Genomic DNA, 21,718 nt, shown 5'->3' with positions numbered 1-21,718 from the left:
AATTTTGGTGCTTTCTACACCAAAATATAGAAGTACCCGTATTTACTGGGAATTTCCTGTCAAAATGTATCTGTGGTAAATTGTGTGTTTATCACACTCTATAACTACCTGGTACGGTACACTCTGCACTTATAATTCCAGCCCCCGCACAGGCTAAGGTTTGAGCGGAAGTTGCACTGATCTACATCTCTTGTCACACAGAAAGAGGTCTCTTTCTCGGAGCTGCATGCTACCTTTCAGTTATAAAACTCTTTGGGCAGATACCTTCACGCTCCAAAGAGAGGTCGCAGTTTAGATAGGTACCCTCATCAAAACTCGGTCATATTTCAACATCCATGCAGGATACCCTTAATGGCAGATGTTGTAGTATGAGGAATTGAGAGCATCAGAAAAAGAGTGTGTGACACATAACTCACTCTGCCCCTACCCTATATGACTAGTGTGTACAGCACTTGTAGGCACCCTAGGCACATGCTTAATCCTTCACTTTAAAATCTCTAAAAATGTCTCCTCCCCTCTTTTATGCATTGCACGTTTTTAAAAAGTAATCGAGCTGTGGGGAAGACCTAGGTGCACTTTGTAAGACAGAAGTGAATTGCCTATAGATGTGTGAAAAGACTAGTCATGGCTCATATTTTGCCTATAGCATCATTGCACTATTTCATGCACACCCTGCTAATCCCCTCTTTCTTTTATTAGAGCATGCGTGAAATGATAAAGATCTTAACCAAAGCAGTGAAATCAGAATGGTGGAATTGCTGGGCCATCCATACTTTCATTGGTTCCTCTCGCCCTCACTGATTGTTTTAGTTCTCCTGTTCCACCCCTTCACCCCCCCCAACCCCCACCATGGCATTGCCGATCCCTACTTCATCATCCTTACCTTTGTTTTTTACCCTGCTTCTGACATTGCAAATGTCCTCTTTTGGTGTCGGTGATTATCTTTTTTTTCGCACCACGGTACATTGCTTATCATTACTTCGTTCATCCGGCTCCTCACATTGCAAATATTCACTTTTGTTTGTCCTCTTACAGTATAGCTGATTCTTAGTCTTATGTTGTCTCCTGATATTGCTGATCTTCAATTTTATTCATCCCTTTGATAGCCAGACAGTTGATTTTTTGTGTTTGCTTTCTCCCTGCATTTCAAATTATTACATTAATTCTTTCCTCCAATAGCTGTACGTTGATCCCAGATTTGTTTTTGTTAAATCTTTTATATTTTCCATGTTAATACATTTGAGGAGGAACAAAACTAACTATTGTACAGCAACTTTTATAACCTGGCCCTTTCCTACTTAGGCTGGCCTTCATTTGTAAAATTGCCTTTAACTTCTAAAACATGAAATGGTATCAGTAAAGAAAAAGAAATTCAGTTTATAAATACATTACCTCTTTGCACACTTCTTTGTTCTGTTCATTAAATTACAAGGCATGGTGGCTCTGATAGACCATCTTTGTAAGCTGAAGTCCAAGAAAATCAAATAACTACACTCGCACTACCCACAAATTGCAACCTATCCAGACATCTTGTTATGTTTTTCAGTAGCGGCTGCTCTTACTGTGAAGTAGTGAGGCGGGGAGGGGGGAAACAAAAAAAAGACAGAATCATAAATACATAAAATAACACTTGCTAAGACAGCCGCTGCCTTCCTCCTGATCGTCCCCTCTTTCCAGGAGCTGCTGCTCCAGCGCAGGCTCCCAGCTGCCAATTTCAGCATGGCCTCTCATGCTGGGATTGGTCTGAGCGCCATGGTTCAGCGCTCATACTGATTCTGGGAGCATGTGTTGCCTCTCCACCCGGCTGTGCAAAGCAGCCGGGTTTGGAGAAAAGCTTAGTGCCCATGCCGGTTTGGCCGGCCCTATCAAAGCAATGCTCAACACTCCTGCCTCCTCCCTGGTGCTTGCTGCAGCGTCACTATGGATGTCCCCGTCCCTCCCTCAGCTCTGCTGGCATCCTGCAGGATGAAAAATAAAATGATAATAAATATGTTTTATTATCATTTTATTTATGTCCTTTGCCTCTGCTGGCTTTCAGCAGGGGGGGCAGCGAGGGGGGGCGATGCTCCTCCGCCATAACGGAGGAGCCGCCCATGAGTAGCATTTAATTTACCGGCCCTGTGTAACTGTAGTACCACTCTTCTAAGGACTTACAAGTAAAATAGATGTTGCCAATAAAGTGTAAGCCAATGTTACCATGTTTTAGGGAGAGAACAGAAGTACTTTAGCACTGGTTAGCAGTGGTAAAGTGTGCAGAGTCCTAAGCCAGCAAAAACGAAGCCGGCAAAAACAGTAGGATTGAAGGCAAAAAGTCTGTCGGGTCCATCAACAAAGTAGAAACTAATTGCTATCAACAACACAGGACTCAGTGGTGCCATATGATGCTTGAGAGCTCATTCTTGTCTCAAAGACTTTGAATAATTTACTGGAATTGTATTGTAATTAGTGTTATGTGGATAAATAATCATACAAGACCCAACACTTGACTCCTTGGTAGAAATTATATTGCTCTTAATGTAAGATATATACATGCAAGGTGCAAACTGTACAATGGAAAAGAGCAGACATAGGTGAATATATAGAAGAATGATACAAAATACACAGTACATATCCCTGTGGGTTATAAGTAGTGGCAATGTGCATCTGCCACTGGCAATAAGGCCACTAATGCAGTTTAGGGCTCAGAATAGGTCGCAGAGAATTATTCACATGCTCAACCCTTGGTAGCTTGGCTGTGAGCAGTCAGTTTTTAACTTATGTAAAGCATTTAAAAAGACCAATTCAGAAAATAATTGAGACACAAAACACAATAAAAATCAAAAACGAATTTATAAACAATAGAAAATATTTGTATCTTTCAAATGACACCAAAACGAAAATAGTCCAATGTAGGGACCCAGAGATATTAATTTTTAAAGATTGAACACTTTCTTGCGCTTAGAAACTAACAGGGGCACTTCTGAACATTTGGTTGCTTCTGACTGGGATAAAGTCAAAGTTTGAGACCAACCGCGATGGAGCCCTGATCAGATACACTAAGCAAGAGGCCCCGGGTAAGACTTTACCTTCACACTTAGAAAAATGTCTGTAGGATTTGTCACGAGTCGTAGTGCAACCTCCTCCATCATGCCTTATTCAGTGAGGGTTCGCCAGATTGCCTTTCTGTGAGAGTCCAGTCGAGCTTTTCCAAACTTCTGGAACTTCTTCCTGAAGTTCCTATTGAAGGTCCAACGTGTCCAAAACAGAATCCAAGGGTCTGGAATGTCCAAGATGGTCATTGAAAGGTCGGAACCACAATTCCCACAATGCACCTGAACACAACACCCTTTAATGTCCACAGGATACACTCCGGGCAGGGAACTCTTGGTAGAGTTGATGCACAAGAGTTCTGTTAGCTTGCAGGAAGCCACTCTTTATTCCTCTTGAAACAAGGTACATCTAAAGGGCTGTAGTTCCAGATAATGCAGTCTTTTCAGAGTGCAGGGCCTGATGATGCAAATCAAGTTTCCAGCTTGGCAATCCTTCTTCTTCTCAGTTTCAAGCAGCAGAGCTGAGAGTCTCTGCCCCTCTCAGATGCTTATTCCAAGTTGTCTGGGTCAAGCAGGCGAGCACTCCTGTCCAATGAGGTGCAGGACAACACCCCAGAGTATGACCATATCCTCCATAGTGTGGCACTATAGTCTTCCAGAGAGCACTGTTTCTCCAAAATTCAACATGGCTGATTTATCAGCAGAGATACAAGGGCTGGCTAAGCCAACCTTTAGGATGATTCATCTCCATACTGTCCCTTCTCCTTGCATCTGCTCATTCCTTCCTTAATCCTGCCATCTGGCTTGGTTCAAAGAGTAGGGGTGTAAGTGAAACTGGCTTCTCCTGCCTGTTTCCTCCTTCTATTGAAGATTATTGTTTACAACCCCTCCCCCTGCTCTGGCATTCCTACGTATCAGAACCCTGCCCTCCCAGAATGGCTCTCACCCCAGGGGCTACTTATCACCTCATCAAAGCAGCCTGGCTAATCCACTTAACTCTGACCAATCAGGACAGACCACTAGAAGGCGGCATTTTGGCTTACAGACAAGAAAGTCTTATAACTTCTTGTGTGTACATTTTAGGATAAATTCAACAATACCATATTGTTGGATTTATCAATACCATTCTAGGAAATCCTTGAATGGTATTTTTATGACATCCTAATCTTTGTTATTATTTAATAACTTCTTGTCTTGCTATCCTATGTGGCTGGGGGTTTGCAATGGGGAAAATGACTTGAGCAATTTTCCAACATCAGGGCTTATCAAACATCTTGATCCTGCCTATATGTACAGGATCCCCTCCCTCACCCGGAACACGTAGGGGAGACTTTAGAGGTTCTGATTATGCCTAAATATTGCATATCCTCACTCCACAGTGTTCCTAGCACAAAAGTCGATTTTGGGAAGCACTTTACTATAATGTTGGGAGTGAAATGTGCAATTTCAGTAAGCTCAATGCATATAAATCTTACTTATAAGGGTCCTCCTTAGAAATACCTGACCACCCCCCCCCCACCACTGGGACACCTGGTGGAGACCCTGGGGGTACCTAATATGCTAAAACAGTGAAGTTTATTCATTTGCATTTAAAAGCAGTTCTGCAACACAGGTCTACTTTTAAATTGATCTCAGGCCTCAGCAGTACACGCATGCAAGTACAGAAAGGGCTGCAGGCCTCTAAACTGCCATGCCCTATTATATACTAGGGACTTAAAGGGTGTTTGCTCCCCCTACCCTATTATGTACTAGGGTCTTATAGGGGAAGCCATGCCAATCTACGGGGTACCCTAGCCTCTAGTGTATGTAGATGTTTCCACTGTAATCTAAGTGTCTTTCAGCATAGCACTGGCCCTGGGCCTGGTTAGGCAGAGTCCAGGGACAGTCAGAGCAAGTTGCCACCTGTACCAGTCAGCAAAACTAAATGAGGGATGCCCAGGGCACAAGAATGATTTTGCAAGTATAATCATACAAACATTAGTCAAGACCCAACATTTGACTCCATGGTACAAATTATATTGCTCTTCATGTAAGATATATACATACAAGGTGCAAACTGTACAATGGAAAAGTGCAGACATAGGTGAATATATATACAAGAATGATACAAAATACACTGCGTATCCCAAGAGAATTATATTAAATCAGGAGCTATGATTTCTGTATAAAGCTCCTAGAATCAAACACATCACTCTTAAAAGTAACATGTAAAACTACTAGAGTGAGTTACTATAAATAGTGCAACTAATCTACACACCCTCTACCCATGTGGGATCTCGACGGAGTGATGAGGCGCCCTTAGGAAGGCCAAAGGACATAGTAATCGACTGAAAGCGCGATGCCGCCGACAGAAGAGAATTCTAATGGTTTTGCCTGGATAATTCCTGCTGTCCAGTGTTCTTTAAGGTGCTTATCTGCAAATGCCTGTCTTTCCCAGACTCAGTCAGTGGATAAAATCCTTTATTTCCTCTTCATACCAAATTCAGGGAGTCCCTTGTCCCTCAGGGGCGATCCACTAGATGTATGGCTGCCTCTGGGGGAGGCCGAGAGGGAGCATTGTTTGGTGTTACAGTTCTCCCTGCCGTGAAGTAATATGCAAGAGATTTATTTTAATAATAGATGTTTTTTCAGGTTGCAGCATGTATGGAATGTGATGTAATTACTTTCCAATCGTCCTAGTGTATAGCTTGGGCATTACTCGTGGAGTAATGTACAGAAAAGGAACTGGTCGAAGAGGTAATGTTTCAAGTTCTTACTAGTAATTCCATCACTCTGTGTACTTTATTCCTTGTTCTGATCATTACATGCCTTCCTCCCAAGGTTTGGTTCCAGGCTCATTGGGATTAGAGGAGGGTAAAAAATGGATGTACAAGGAATAGGCATTCCAGTTATAATCCAGCGATTGGTGGGACTTGTGATATTTGTTTTTCCAAGACATCGCTTTTAAAACCTGTCTATCGGAGGCGCAAACGGCGCATGAAATAATTACCAAATAAGGAAGAAAGTACTTTGACTAATGGAATAACTGGTAATTGAAAAATTACAGCTGCAAGGGCGAAAAGTGAAAGGGAGTATATACGTTTTTCCCGAAAATGAGATTCGCCTTTTATTTTATACCCTTTACTTCTGCAGTACACATGCACACTGTTTCCTTTCCCTTACAACTATGTCATGTTTTAAAGGTTGAAGGCAATTTTAGGGGAACATCCTTTACGACGCAACTATTACCCCGCACTACCATTGCAACGCGGGGATTACAACGAAAGTCGTTACAACGACTTTCGCTGGAGGGCGCTGTTGGATAGGGAATAGTTTAATTTTCTATCCAACACCTTCCCTACTATCCACGGGGACTGGAGTTGAAATAGAAAATTAAACTATTCCACTATCCAGTGGCCCCCAACGCAAGTCGTTGTAACGACTTGCGTTGTAATCTCCGCGTTGTAATGACATGCCGGGTAAAAGCATGCGTTGTACTGACATACAACCCAATTTTAAAAATAAGGACGGGCCAAAGTAGAATGCTTCTTACAAAAATGTTAAAATAGCATAAATAGATAGGTAAATTAGGCAGAAGCTTAAAAGATTGTAAGGAAACACATTTTATTTTTGAAAAGTTCATGTGTCACCAAAATGTAAAGGAAAAGGCAGTAAAGTTATCGTCAGAATGTGTGCGTACACGCTGTGGAGGGTAATATTTTTATTAACTGCATTTAATAAGGTGTACAAACTGCATCAGTCTTTTAGGGCGGAGGTGCCTGGAGGATGTGGCAGTCAGACAGCCGCTTTCTACCACAAATTAAGTATTACTAATGAATCTGTACCACGTTCTCCTACTTAACTTTGTTTTGACTTGTTCAGCTAGCTTTGGCCGCTCCGTCTGGAACGTCACAGCAGTACACAACGGGAACTGGGCAAACGTCACATGGATGCACAATTTCGAGCCTGGGACGGAGTTTGTGGTTGAGTATACCAACAGTAAGCATCAGGCATGCATGGGCATGGCACCGAACGTGGAATGAAGGGGTGGAATTATGCCAACTTCCAGGGCCCCAGAATAGATGTTCATTTCTAATGCTATGAGTAGGGACCAAGTCCCAGGTCTAAGTGCTTACTGCACACGCAGCCAAGTCTACTTTTCCCACATCTGCTTATTTTGTGGCTATGTCTATGCGAGAGGGGCAGTCGGTTACACTCAGGCGAGTGAGCGAGCTCCGGAGCCGAGAGTTGGCACAATTGCATCTTTGAGGTTCTAAGGCATAAATATCTTTTTCGTGGCTGAGTCATTGTCATCCAAGACCGTCAAGTCACCAGCTGGTAACTGTGATCACTGGTGAGTTTTTCATCTACATCTCCATTAAAAGCAGGCGTTGGATTTCTCTGTAAGGTGTCGCCGTCAGCCGAGGTGTGTGTGATCGAACATCTGCATTGTACAAGGCTCTATCGATGGTTCCTGCATGCAGAAGCCTGTGAGATAGGAAGAGGTGCCAAGAGAATTGACTACTCTTTGTGTCACTCAGCGCACCCGCAATATCTGCCACCTGACTGTTCATGATGGGCCCTCCCGTGACACCACCTGGGACACGCAGTCTCCAACACACCACCTTGAGTCTAGGGCTCACCTAGAGACAAACACAGTGCCTGCTGCCTGCACTACCATCACCTCAATCACTGCATGCCTCTCTAGGGAATGGGGGCATGTTGGCAGTAAGGGCATTCCTCTTAGGATTCTGTGTAGTGTTTTAACTAGTCTAAGCAGAGAAAGACATACCTTCGTTTATATTTTTTATTAATTTTATATGCATAGGGTACCCATTAGGCATACATTTAATATTTGACATCTAGCTTCTCAGAATACCACAGACTGAAGCTTTGAAATCCATCTCAGAGTGGTGGTTCAGTTTTTGTAGCATTACTATTCAGTTTTCACAAGCACTACTGGTCATAGCATTATCGTGCTTCATGCAGGCGATTTTACTTTCATCCTCACAATTTCCAGGGTCCTGCAGTGAGACCAGGGGCCTCGTGCAGATCTAGATTTCTGTGCCATGCAGAGTTGATTGATAATATGCCTCCTGAAGTACCTAATGCACAAGAGCATTTTATCTGAGTTTCTAATACCATTTGCCATTCAGTCTGGTTAACATTTGGGACTCTTGGCCCCCTGGACAAATTTGCTACTACTCCGGAATCCGAGATTGGACATTGCAAGGTTACGATGGAACTTTTCCTCTAATTAAATGCTAAGTCTGTAAAAATATATGCCTGAAAAAAATCACATTCTCCGTTCTAAAAGAATGAAAAATGGTGAGAATGGAGCAGGGTTCAGCAGGTTAAACATTCCACGTGAGGGATTCCGTAACAACCAGCTAGCTGATATCTTTTCAAAGCTGAAGACTGGGGAGGCCACCATTGCTGGCAATTTAGAATGAAGAACCTGCCGCAGTCAAAGGGCGTCTGTCGAGCTGACTTGTGAAATGAGTCACTTTAGCTGCCTGCTGTTCAGATCCCCTATGTCGCATCCCCCACAAAATACAGAAAGAATGCTCTGATTACTTTGTGACAACGGGAGTTCGAGGCAGTTAATGCTAAGGGTGACCACTTCACGTGAAAAGCCACGTTGGGGCCTGCTCGGTGCATGGGACTCTCATGCTTTGACAGTGCTGCCTGTGACTTTTCACAGCATGTGTAATACTGCCCATGTTCATCCTGTGAGCATTGAGAGCCTTTTTACGCCATTTTGGGTTCGATAGGTGGCATCAGTAGCCACATATTGCATGGGGCATGCCTCCCAAGGCTGTGCTCATTCTCATCAGCAACCGTAGACCTTGAACTTCCGCCCACCCCCTTGCTTGTTGGATTTCTGACATTACCTTTTTTCCTCTCAGGTAACAATACAGTGAGAGCAGTTCCTGTGAAAGCTCAGGTCCCCTCGGTGCAACTGATGGATTTGACACCCGGAATGACCTACATGCTGCGGGTGTATGCCAGGGATTACAATATCAGCAGCCATACCATCACGTTTGTGACCAGCTCAGGTGAGACGGCTCCCCCCAGCAGGGCCGCACACCTAATGTCATTCCACTTTCTGCTTTCTGGTGAAGGGTCACGGCACAGTGCAGATATACCCTATCTCAGAAAATAGCCCAAATTGCTGGTTTTGTATTCATTCAATTTGTTTTTTATATACTGAGGGCTCCGTAGCATTTGAGAAATCCTTTTTTAAAGTTGTAGTTCTATTTGATTTTCAGTACTGATAAGGAACAAGGCTGCTCTTTCTTGTTTTCATTTCATAATTTCATCTTTAATAGGTAGCTAGAATAACCTCATAAAGTCGAAAAAGAGATCATTTTAAAGATTAAAACACTTTGTTGTTTCATTGTGACTTTGTACATTCTGCACCATTTGAATCCAGGGTACAGGAACCAGGGTACAGACCAAGTCACATGAATGGTTCAGTTACTTACCGGTTGTCTTCATACCCCAATTGGTAGTTCTCCTCGTCCCAGTCCTTACACTATGAGGTGACTGCGCCTCAGACAGAGATTTTACCGTGCCACAGGATTGAAGTTCCCAGCTACTCTTGTATTTACTCTATTTCTTTTACCCACACAGTACAAAACATCCCTCCCTTTTTATCTCCTCCTGTATATAAGAAGGCCTTCCGATTGAAGGTGCAACTACTGGAGAGAGGGAGGGATGTGAACTGGGATGAGAACGACAAGAATCGGGAAATGAAGATTACCTGTAGGTAGTTGAATCCTAACTCCATGAGGATATACCAAGCTACCAGAAAGTTGTGCCAACACTTACTTCATTGCCAACTTTAATACAGTAGAACCAAAATTACACTCCAATGAATTTACTAGAACCAATCTATAGTGTTTTACAAACGTTTGGTGAGATGACCAAGTAGCAGCCTTGCGTATCTCTGGCATGGGACCACCTCAGCCCATGGAAATGAAAATGACATTGCTCCTATGGAGCTTCCCTGAATATTAGAAGAGGAAATGACTTGGCAAACTTGTTTACTTATTGTCTAAGATGCTACTTTTCTGCCCTTGTTTGTTGAACCATACAGTGTATTGACCGATCTGAATTCATTGGCACAATTTAAATACATGGATAAAGTATCCATCATATAAAGAAAAGGGAATCTGGGAATCTGTTTCCGACTGTAAAAGTGACAGAATGAGCTCCTGGGATAAATGAACACACAAATCGACCTTTTGAGATGAACTTAGGAACCAATTTAAGTCTGACTATGTCAAGTAAAAACCTTAAGGAGGAATAGAATATGACCAAAGTACCCAATTCGCCCAATCTTTTCACCAAAGTAATTGCTACCAGAAAGGCTATTGTTGAGGAAAACCATAATAGGTCTGCCTCCTCTAGCGTTTCAAAAGAGTTTTGCTGCAATCCCCTCAAGACTATAGGAAGGTTTCAAGTTGGAATAAGATTTGTCACTACAGGGCTTTTTAACCTATGAAAGCCTTGGCACTAGTGGGGATACGTTGGAGCAGTCCTGACCTATCCTAAGAGCTTTTATGGATGCCCACTAGGAGGATAAAGTAGTAGGTGCTTAGCCCTGCAAAAAACCATCCTGAGAAACTCCAATATCTGCAAATTATTCCCTGTCTTAGCATCTAAACTCTTGAAACCATACCACCTCTGGAATGATCCCCAATGTTTTCTATATAATGTAAGACTTGAAACCGTTGGTGATATCTGCATGTCATGGCTGGCTTATTTAAGATATCTCCTCGGTTCCAAATTTACCCAAGCTGTCAATTTGAGCTGCTGAAACTGAATTGCTGAAAGAAGAGGCTACAAGAATAGGTGAAGAAATTCACCCTTCTCCAGATAGAGTGATAAGAAGGGAAAACCAAGCATGCGGAGGCTGAAAGGGTGCCAGCAGAATTACTGATATCCTCTCCTGAATCTCCTGAAGCAGCTTCGAGAGAAAGAGTATTGGTGGGAAGGCACATAAGATCCCTCGAGGTCAAGGGACTGTCAAAGCATCTACCGCTCAAGCCTGTAGACAAATTACCTCAGTGCAAAACACCAGAAGCATTGCATTGTACTGCGATGTGCAGGTCTATCCACAGTGTTCCAAGTGTGAACTAATCTGGCTGAACTCTCCAAAAGTCAGATGGTACATCTCCCAGGATGGATGTTTCCAGCTAAGACTGTCGGACCAGAAATGTATCTGGCCTTGAATGCACAACTGCTCTAATTTTTTACTTTGAATTTGATCTTCGGGAGTAACTTTTCAGGACCGACTACCAAACGCAGCTCCCCAACCTCAGGTCTAATCTCAAAAGTGATGTTTGTCCTGAAAATTCTGCACTGGACGTTTCACCAAAAAGGATTTTTTGCCAGAGAAAAGCTTCATGCATGGGATTTTACTCTCATCCTCACAATTTCCAGGGTTCTGCTGTGACACCAGGGGCCTCGTGCAGATCTAGATGTCTGTGCCATACAGAGTTAATATGCATCCTGAAGTACCTAATGCACAAGGTCATTTTATCCGAATTTCTATTACCATTTGTCATTCAGTCTGGTTAACATTTGGGACTCTTGGCCCCCTGGACAAATTTGCTACTACTCCGGAATCCAAGATTGGACATTGCAAGGTTACGATGGAACTTTTCCTCTAATTAAATGCTAAGTCCGTAAAAATATATGCCTGAACAAAAAAATCACATTCTCCGTTCTAAAAGAATGAAAAATGGTGAGAATGGAGCAGGGTTCAGCAGGTTAAACATTCCACGTGAGGGATTCCGAACAACCAGCTAGCTGATATCTTTTCAAAGCTGAAGACTGGGGAGGCCACCATTGCTGGCAATTTAGAATGAAGAACCTGCTGCAGTCAAAGGGTGTCTGAAATGAGTTACTTTAGCTGCCTGCTGTTCATATCCCCTATGTCACATCCCCAACAAAATACAGAAAGAATACTCTGATTACTTTGTGACAACGGGAGTTCGAGACAGTTAATGCTAAGGGTGACCACTTCACGTGAAAAGCCACGTTGGGGCCTGCTCGGTGCATGGGACTCTCATGCTTTGACAGTGCTGCCTGTGACTTTTCACAGCATGTGTAATACTGCCCATGTTCATCCTGTGAGCATTGAGAGCGTTTTTACACCATTTTGGGTTCGATAGGTGGCATCAGTAGCCCCATATTGCATGGGGCATGCCTTCCAAGGCTGTGCTCATTCTCATCAGCAACCGTAGACCTTGATCTTCAGGTTCGAGGCATATGAGCTGCAGAATTCATACTTTTGCATAGATCGCCATCCGGTGTTAGGCTCAGATGATTGCAGTTTGTTGTTGTCTTGGAAGAAGTCTTTGTAGTCACAAGATAGATGACCACCCTTGAACGATAGTGCGCATGGGTATCAACTCCATCCTCAGATTGGTTTTTACCGCCATCAGTTTCGGATGTAACTTTGGTGCTACAGTTTGGTAACATGTTTCCAAACCTTTTTCGACGCGCAAAACATTACAAGTCAACAGTATTTTTTCGTTCGCGTGCTTCTACGCGCTAACTCAAGAATCCCCGGTTCCGGTTGTTGACGCGGGCCGCTTGGTCTACCGACGCCATTTGGGCCTATGGCTAATGGAAAGGACGCGATTTAAAAAATGACCCCCAGTGTGGAGGTAAATTTCCACACAGCGACCATCACAAGGTCTGCAACTTTTGTCTCTTGCCAGAACACAAAGAAAAAGATTGCCAGGCCTGCGCCTCCTTTCGATCCAAGAAGACTATCCGTGATCACCGGCTCGACGACACGTCGTAGCGCAACAATCTGTACTAGTGCCTGAAGACATCTTCGATGAAGGCCCCGACGTTCCATAAACAGAGGATTCAGAGGAGCTCGACATCGTACCCAAAGCTGATGACGACAATTCCGATGACCATATCACTCCAGGTCAACGAGTGAGTACAACTCCCCCTGACCCTACCGCACCTGAAAAAATAAAAACTACGGTCAAAACTTCGCTTGAAGGCCTTAGTCTAGACTGAAAGAAAACTTCAGAAGCCCGGCTCTGAAGACAAAGGAAAAGCCTTCCGGCAGCTCGGGACCGAGCTAGCCACATATCGATGCCCAAAAATCATAGTTGGTACCGAAATTGGGAATACTCAAAAAAAGCCTCAGCATCGAGCTCTTCAGCACCGAAATACCACAAGGCCTCGGATCCGAACAAACCCCGAAAACCTTCGGAATCCGAAAAAGATTACCGACTCGACATCGAAGCTGAAGGAGAATAAAAAACCCTTCTAAGGCTCTAGACCACAAATCAAAACTGCGCTCGGAACCGAAACAATCGGCACCGAAAGAAGAGACCAACCTGGAAGAACTTTTTCAACCATATCCAATCGATCCAAAACAAAAGACATTGCATGTGGACCCTAAAACAGGCCATATAGTCAGTCTCCCCACAAACAAGAGAAAATTTGGCACCTCGCACTCTCCTGAGGTGCCTGTGAAGAAAACAGACTTTGCAACTTCACCCCTACAACTCTCTTCTCTCGTTCTTCCTACTAAACCTTTATCTCCTGAAAAGTCTCCCATACACTCTCCTAGACTTCACACAGGATGATGATGATGACCTACGGGACGGGGGTGGACATATTGACCCTCCAGATGACCCTGATGATGAGACTGCTATAACACATGACACATAGGCAAATTACAATGATCCTGTTGATTCTCCAGACCTTCCTGATCCGGAGGCATACCCAACACGTCCATCTCCCCCAGATGACAACATAGGGTTTAGTCAGCTTATTAATCGGACTGCCCAATATCATACTGTATAAATGCATTCAGACCCCATAGAGGAAGACGTCCTTGTAGATACTTTTACCCAATCACAAAGTACAATACAAACATTGCCCATGCTCAAATGTGTCATTAAACAAGCACCAGGCATCTTCAAGGACTTGTGAGGACCAGAATTCTCAACCCCTGCATTGATAAAAAATATAAACCCGCCCCAAATGATCCCACCTACATTAAAGGACAACTCCCTCTAGATTCTTTGGTAGTGTCCAATGCTAGGAAACGTGGCAATTCTCAAACCTCCGGTGATGCTCCACCTCCAGACAAGGAGTCTAAACTGCTAGACGCTTCGGCAAACGAGTTGCCTCCCAGGCAGCTAATCACTGGAGGATAGCTAATGCACACGCAATGCTTGCCAGGTATGATAGGACTCACTACGATGAGCTTGTGGACCTAATTCAGCATTTGCCTGACCAATACAAGGCCAAAGCCCATGATCTGGTTTAGGAAGGCAAATTAATTACAAATGCATCCATTAGATGTGCGCACGATGCAGCAGACACCGCATCTAGATCTGTCAACACCAGTGTCTTACTACGCAGACATACAAGGTTGCGCATTTCTGGGTTTAAATAAGAGGTGCAAACTACCATCTTGAATCCGCCGTTCAACCAAGGACACCTGTTTGGCTCAGCTGTAGACAAAGCTTTTAAAAAAATGAAAAATGACACCGACACTGTTAAATCTATGGGAGCGATACAGTCTCCATCAACATAAGGTTCCTTTATTCGCTCCTTTTTTAGGGGTGCATCGAAAAACATCAGCACAGACACTGCTTTCTCCTCCTATAAAAGCCCTCAAACAAGAGGTTCTCTCACTGCTTCAAACGCATGCTATGGAACCAGTTTCCCTACAATAACAAGGGACAGGGGTTTACTCCCTGCACTTTCTAATTCTCAAAAAGGACAGTACTCTCAGACCAATACTGGATCTCAGATCTCTCAATTTCTACATACAGTCAGATCACTTTCACGTGACCACTCTTCAACAAATCCTTCCACTACTTCAACAAGGCGACTTCCTTGCCACTTTAGATCTCAATGATGCCTACTTCCATATTCCCATACACCCTGCTCACAGGAAATATCCAAGGTTCACAGTGGACAGCCAACACTATCAATTCAAGGTTCTCCCATTCGGAGTAACCACAGCACCTAGAGTCTTCACAAAGTGTCTTGCAGTAGTAGCCGCACACTTGCGCAGACAACAGATTCATGTATTTCAATTGCTGGACGACTGGCTCATAAAAGCCAAGTCACACAGCCAGTGTGTTCGCCACACTTACAAAACAATTCAGCTGCTCCACGACCTGGGGTTCACAATAAACCTCACCAAGTCCCATCTACAGCCCTCCTACCTACATCAGTATCTAGGGGCCACAATTAGACACTTCAAAAGCTCTTGCATACCCCAATCCATCCAGGATTGCCAGTATGCAGACCCTCATCACAAAATTCCAACCCCAACACTCCCTACCAGCTCGAGTGTTTATGCAGCTCATAGGAATGATGGCTTCTTGCATTTTCATAGTACCTCATGCAAGACTTCAGATGCGTCCTTTACAGGAATATTTAGCACATCAGTGGAACCAGGCTCAAGGTCAGCTTTCAGATCTGGTGTTGGTGGACAGCCGCACACATCACTCTCTGCAGTGGTGGTACACACAAAACCTTTCCAAAGGGTGGCCATTCCTAGACCCAGTTCCACCAATAGTGAGAACAGTGGATGCATCACTCAACGGTTGGGGAGCCCATCTCCTAAACTGCACAAATCAGGGCAGGTGGACCACTCAACAAAAAGTGCTCCATAACAATTACCTAGAATTACTGGCAATTGTTCTAGCATTAAAATCATTCCAACTACATCTCATCAACAAGACTGTCCTTGTCCGCACGGACAATATGACAGCAATGTATTATGTACAGAAACAAGGAGGAGCATATTCTTTGTAACTTTCTAAACTAGCGTAAAGCATATGGAGATGGGCCATTCCACAAAACATGTATGTTCTGGCAGAACATCTTCCAGGAGTACACAATCAGATTGCGGATCTGCTAAGTCATCAGACACAGTAGCTACACAAGTGGGAAATTCATCCTCAAGTTCTTCAACCATTTTTCAAAATGTGGGGCCACCCAGACATAGATCTGTTCGCCACACCCACAAACGCAAAATGCCCAACCTTTGCCGCCAGGTTTCCACACCCGTTGTGCAAGGACAATGCGATATGGATGAACCGGTCAGGCAGATTTGCGTACGCTTTTCCGCCACTCCCACTCATCCCGCTAGTAGTACGCAAGCTCAAACAACAGTCTCTAAAGATGATCCTAGTTGCTCCAACATGGGCCCGGCAACCATGGTTCACAACACTTCTGGAACTCTCAATAGTTCCACACTAAAAACTACTGCTCTCCCCAAAGCTGCGTACGCAGAACCATGGAGATACAGCATCCAGATCTAAATCAACTGAATCTAGCAATCTGGCTCCTGAAGTCCTAGAGTTCGATTACCTCAACCTCCCACCAGACTGTATGAACATTATTAAAGAAGCCAGACACCCTACTACTAGAGCTTGCTATGCAGCCAAATGGAAAAGATTTGTCATTTACTGCATTAACAACAAAATCAACCCACTAGATGCTTCAATTCAGAGCATTATTTGCTAATTGCTGCATCTACAAAAATGTAATCTAGCATACACATCTATACGATTACATCTTGCTGCCCTTGCCGCTTACCTACAAAATAGACAACATTTGTCATTGTTTAGGGTACCCGCTATCAAAGCGTTCATGGAAGGCCTTACAATAATAATTCCTCCCTCAAGACCACCCTCTCTGGTGTGGAATTTAAAAAATGTTCTTACTAGGATCATGGGTCTTCCATTTGAACCTCTACACAAATGCGAACTTCAATTCCTTACATGGAAAGTAGATTTCCTTGTAGCAATCACCTCTCTCGGGAGAGTAAGTGAGATCCAGGCTTTAACCATACAAGAACCATTCTTACAAATACATAGTAACAAGGTGGTATTGAGAACAAATCCAAAATTCCTCCCCAAAGTAATGTCTGCTCCTTTTCATCTTAATAAATCTGTAGAGTTACCCGTTTTTTTCCCCAAACCATATTCTGTAGCAGAGAGAGCTCTCCACACACTTGATGTTAAAAGAGCTATACTCTATTAAATCAACAGAACTAAACCTTTTAGAAAAACAAATCAACTGTTTGTAGCTTTCACTCCACCTTATAAAGGAACCCCCATCTCCAAAACTTGAATTGCCAGGTGTTTAGGCAAATGCATTCAAATATTCTGCCAAAAGGCCAAACGTACATTACCAATTCCCCCTAGAGCGCACTCAACACGCAAACTAGGGGCTTCCATGGTATTCTTAGGGAACATTCCCTTAGATGACATTTGTAAGGCAGCAACATGGGCTACGCTACACACCTTTACCAAACACTGTTGTGTAGACGTGCAGGCAAAACAACAGTCTTCTGTAGGCCAGGCTGTTCTTAAAACACTTTTTCAAACCACTGCAACAGTTACAGGTGACGACCGCTAAGGGAGAGCACTGCTCTAAAGTCTATGCAAACATATGAATTCTGCAGCTCAAATGCCTTGAACGGAAAATGCTACTTAACAGTATGTATCTGTTCTTGGCATGTAGTGTTGAAGAATATCATACACCCATCCACCTCCCCCGAATCTGTATCTGTTCCAGTGTTATCTTACTTGGATAAACTCACATGGACATCTTTTCTGTTTTCTACCAAACTCCATCATTTCCTATCATGGTGAAAAACAATCTGAGGGTGGAGTCGATGCCTATGCTCACTATCGCCACAGGGAGGAGTCACCTATCTTGTGACTACAAAGACTTCTTTCAAGACAACAACAAACTGCAATCATCCGAGCCCAACACCAGATGGTTATCTATACAAAAGTATGATATTCTGCAGCTCTACATGCCAAGAACAGATGCATACTGGCAAGTAGCATTTTCCTTTGTCTTAATGAACATGCACGTTTACATCACAACACATTAGGAGGCACTACACACAATTAAAAATGAGACAGAGTGAAAACAATAAGGGAAACCCAGCCTACCCCAGTAACCACTTCCCAGTCTGTATATTAGACCGTCTAGAACCATAGTCACTCAAGGTAAAAGACAAAAAAGCAAATGCTTACAGGTGCCTGCTGCAATGAAGGCGGATAAGGGAAAATTGCATGGAACACAGTTCATGCATAAACTGTAGTGACTTTGGGATTCTTCTACAAAAGTAGCCCCAGTCAGAGAAACACTGCAATTATTTTCAAGGAAATGGGATGATATACCCTTAACCAAATGGCTGCTACACACAGTGATAACAAGCAAATCCTGATTACTGTTTGATCAGCATTCACCAAATAGTCATAGCCAGATTCTAAGAATCATTACATCATATGCATTGCTAAGAAACAAAAGGTTACTTAATTGTAGTCCTGGTTCTTTATCGTACAAATCTTCATTGCAATCATAAAACCCAAATAATGCTGCTGCCTGGGTGGACACCTGAGCACTTCTTTATATACATTCATTCAAGCACACATGTTCAATGAAAAAAGCAAAGGTTAAAGTAACGTTGTAGTTAGTTGTATATGTCAGTGACAACATTAACGTTGGGAACTAAATAAAAAAAGAAATTCACCTGTTATAGTTAGTAGAGCTAGCTATAAATAGCCCCCCATGCACTGTTATGACCTCAAATATCACATCACTCATGACATATTCTATGACATCATTTATGACATTACTCATGACAACTCAAGGTGGCAGGGGGTTGGTCACTGGGCCTTATGTTTTTTGAAGGGGAGAGGACCATAAAGGCTTCTCCCCGAGCGATATTAGGCCCCAGGGACCCCATCCCCAAAGGCCAGGGTTTTTGTTTTACAATGTTTTTATTAAAAGGGAGGAGGACTGCTCCCTTACCTATATTTTTTTAAACATGTTCAGGACAGGGAACTAAGTCCCAGAGTCCTGTAATGGCTAACGGTACAAAAAAGCTCTGTGGGCTAATCAGAATGCTCTATTTTTAAAATTGGTTTCAAGGGATCCTGCAAGAGTCCCTCAACCCTACCGTCTAGATATCGATATGTTTTTTACCCTTAAGATCGCCAAGCTGAAGAGGATGTAGCCTTAGAGCTTGAGCAGTCGACGTCAAAGCTGGGAGGCCGGGTTTGAGTCTTGGCAACCATGCTCAACATCCTGTGAATCTGGGCAAATTACTTACTCTCCCTGTTCCTAACAAAAATGTATCCTCATGTAACGTAACTGGTGCTATGTAAAGTGCTCTGATACCTGATATCTTCGGGTCTAGTTTGCGCTATATAAAACTCCTAAAACATTTTTTATTTTTAACTACTGAATGGATTCACACCTATCACAAAAAGCCCAACCTGCGTACCACATTTGGTGAAATTCCGTTCAGCAGTTTTTGCTGTAGCCTGGTCTTATGATGTCTTTGGCAAATGAATGGGGATTTTGCATTTTGGGATCCCCCTTTTTTCTTTGCCCATGTTTGATGGATCATCCTGAAACTTTCCATACACAAACTAGTCAAAAAGTAGCACAGTTTGGGATTGTTTTGTGTAGATTCGTAAAATGGAGCCAAAGTTGTTAGCAAAACAAAAAACGCTTTTCCTGAGGAACAGCTGACCTAACTACATGTGTTTGTGTGTGTATATATATTTGTATATATATTTATATATTTCTATATAATCCAGAGCTCCAAGGGTATTACTGCCCATCTAATTTCATGTTGAAAAGCACCCTGTAATAGGCTCTCACTGGAATACAATAATTAAATGCCAATTTAATACCTGTATTGTAGCATTAATGCTCACAAAGGTGAATCTGTTTGAAGAATAGAAAAAGAAATGCAGCCTGATAAACATTTATTGAAAAGAGATCAAAACAGGTACATACCCTCTTGGAATCCATGAGGCATCTCTAGCTACAGTGCACCCTACTGGCAGTTTACCTCAGAGAGACCGTTCTTTTTTATGGTATACATGTAAATGTTAACTTTCCAATGCCCAATAATAATAGCCAGAGTGGCAGGCGTGTTGCTAGATGAAGGTTTGTATGATGCACAACGAGGACTACAAGATGTTTAGTTGATATGTGAAAGGACTTCCAAGTAACTGCTTTACATAAGTCCGCTATAGGCATATTTCTGCGCTTCGCTGTAGTAGATGCTTTTCCTCTGGTTGAGTGCATTATTAAATTATTATTATTATTATTAAAAGGCTCTTCTATAGCGCATGGCCACTCGGGAGCATCCCAGCGCTTAAGACTAACCAAGCAGAGATGGATTAAAAATAGAGAGCTATTTTAACTAGTTTTTTGGAAACAGAAGAGTTTTTAACTTTTTCCGAAAGACAAGGAGGTTAGGCTCTTGGCGAAGAGGTGGAGGAAGAGCATTCCACAGCCCAGCCGCGTTGTGCGAGAACAGGCGACCTCCTGTGCGGGATCTCCTGATCCTAGGCACTGTCAGCAAATTTTGTTGGTTCGAGCGAAGATTCCTGGTAGGGTTGTAAGGTCTGATCATATCCTCTAGAATGGGGGGGCCACTCCCATAGAGTGTTTTATGGACCGTGCAGAGGGTTTTAAAATAGATTCGCTCCTTTATGGGGAGCCAATGCAAGGTGCGGAGTGCGGGCCTGGCTGATGTACGATGGCTCGTGCCCGTGAGTAGCCGTGCTGCGGAATTCTGGACAACCTGAAGTTGCCGGATAACCGACACGGGGGCTCCAAGATAGAGCGCATTTCCATAATCCAACCTGGATAGGACAAGGGACTGGACAATGGTTTTCTTTGCTGCCTCGGGTAACTGAGGAAAGATTTTCCGGATTGTTTTCAGCAGTCCGAAGCAGGTGGCTACTGTTTTCCTTGCCTGGGTCTTAAATGACAACTCTGCGTCCAACCAGAAGCCGAGACTCTTTATCTCGGTCTTTGGAGTGGGTCCTGGACCCATACAGGAGGGCCAGTGTATCGAGTTGTCAAATGTGGCTCGTTTTCCTAGAAGCATCAGCTCCGTTTTACCTCCATTCAATTTCAGGTGGGACAGGTCCATCCAGTTTGCTACTGCCTCCAGGCAATGACAGAGCCTGGAGGGGGAGGATTCCAACTGATTAAGAGAAACAACTAGCTGGGTGTCGTCAGCATAGCTTACCAGTTGGATCCCAAAGGGGGCAACTACTTCTGCCAGGGGCGCCATATAAACATTAAACAGTGTGGGGCTAAGGGAGGAGCCCTGTGGCACCCCACACTGTAATGGCATTGATGGAGAGCAGCTATTTTCTGTAAAGACCTTGAAGGATCTGTCACCAAGGAAGGACTCCAGCCACATGAGTGCCCTGTCTTTGACGCCCAGTTTTTTGAGACGAGACAGGAGGACACGGTGGTTCACCGTGTCGAAAGCGGCACTGAGGTCCAGGAGGATAATGGCCGCGCTGCCACCTGCGTCCAGAATCCTCCTGGAATCCTCTACCACCCTCAGCAGTGCCGTCTCCGTACCCTGTCCTTTCCGAAACCCAGTTTGGGTTGGATGGAGCAGGTTATGGGTCTCCAGAAAGGATGCTAGTTGTTTATTTACCCATTTCTCTGCAAGTTTACTAATGCCGGGGAGCAGGGAGATGGGACGATAATTGGAAAAGTCCTGGGGGTCGAGATGAGGCTTTTTTAACAGGGCCTTGACCATTGCCAATTTCCAGTCTTGGGGTACCCTTCCTAATTCAAGTGAGGTGTTAACTAGATGGATAATGTGTGTGCTGATGTTGGGCAAGGCTAACTTT

At 43.6% G+C, this 21,718-nt stretch overlaps 1 protein-coding gene across 1 annotated transcript in view; it reads left to right on the top strand.

Annotated features, from left to right (window-relative positions):
* NFASC (neurofascin) overlaps nt 1-21,718 on the top strand; it is a 371,015-nt gene that overhangs the window by 254,471 nt on the left and 94,826 nt on the right. Inside the window, exons 27-28 of the mRNA XM_086923454.1 lie at nt 6,891-7,007; nt 8,918-9,067. Coding sequence (XP_086779580.1) covers nt 6,891-7,007; nt 8,918-9,067 — 267 coding nt within the window. The remainder of the gene's footprint in view (nt 1-6,890; nt 7,008-8,917; nt 9,068-21,718) is intronic.

The sequence above is a fragment of the Lissotriton vulgaris genome, chromosome 5 (assembly GCF_964263255.1).
Source record: "Lissotriton vulgaris chromosome 5, aLisVul1.2, whole genome shotgun sequence".
NCBI classification, from domain to species: domain Eukaryota; kingdom Metazoa; phylum Chordata; class Amphibia; order Caudata; family Salamandridae; genus Lissotriton; species Lissotriton vulgaris.
Note: the sequence above shows the minus strand (reverse complement) of the source record. Positions and strands in the feature narration are given on the sequence as shown.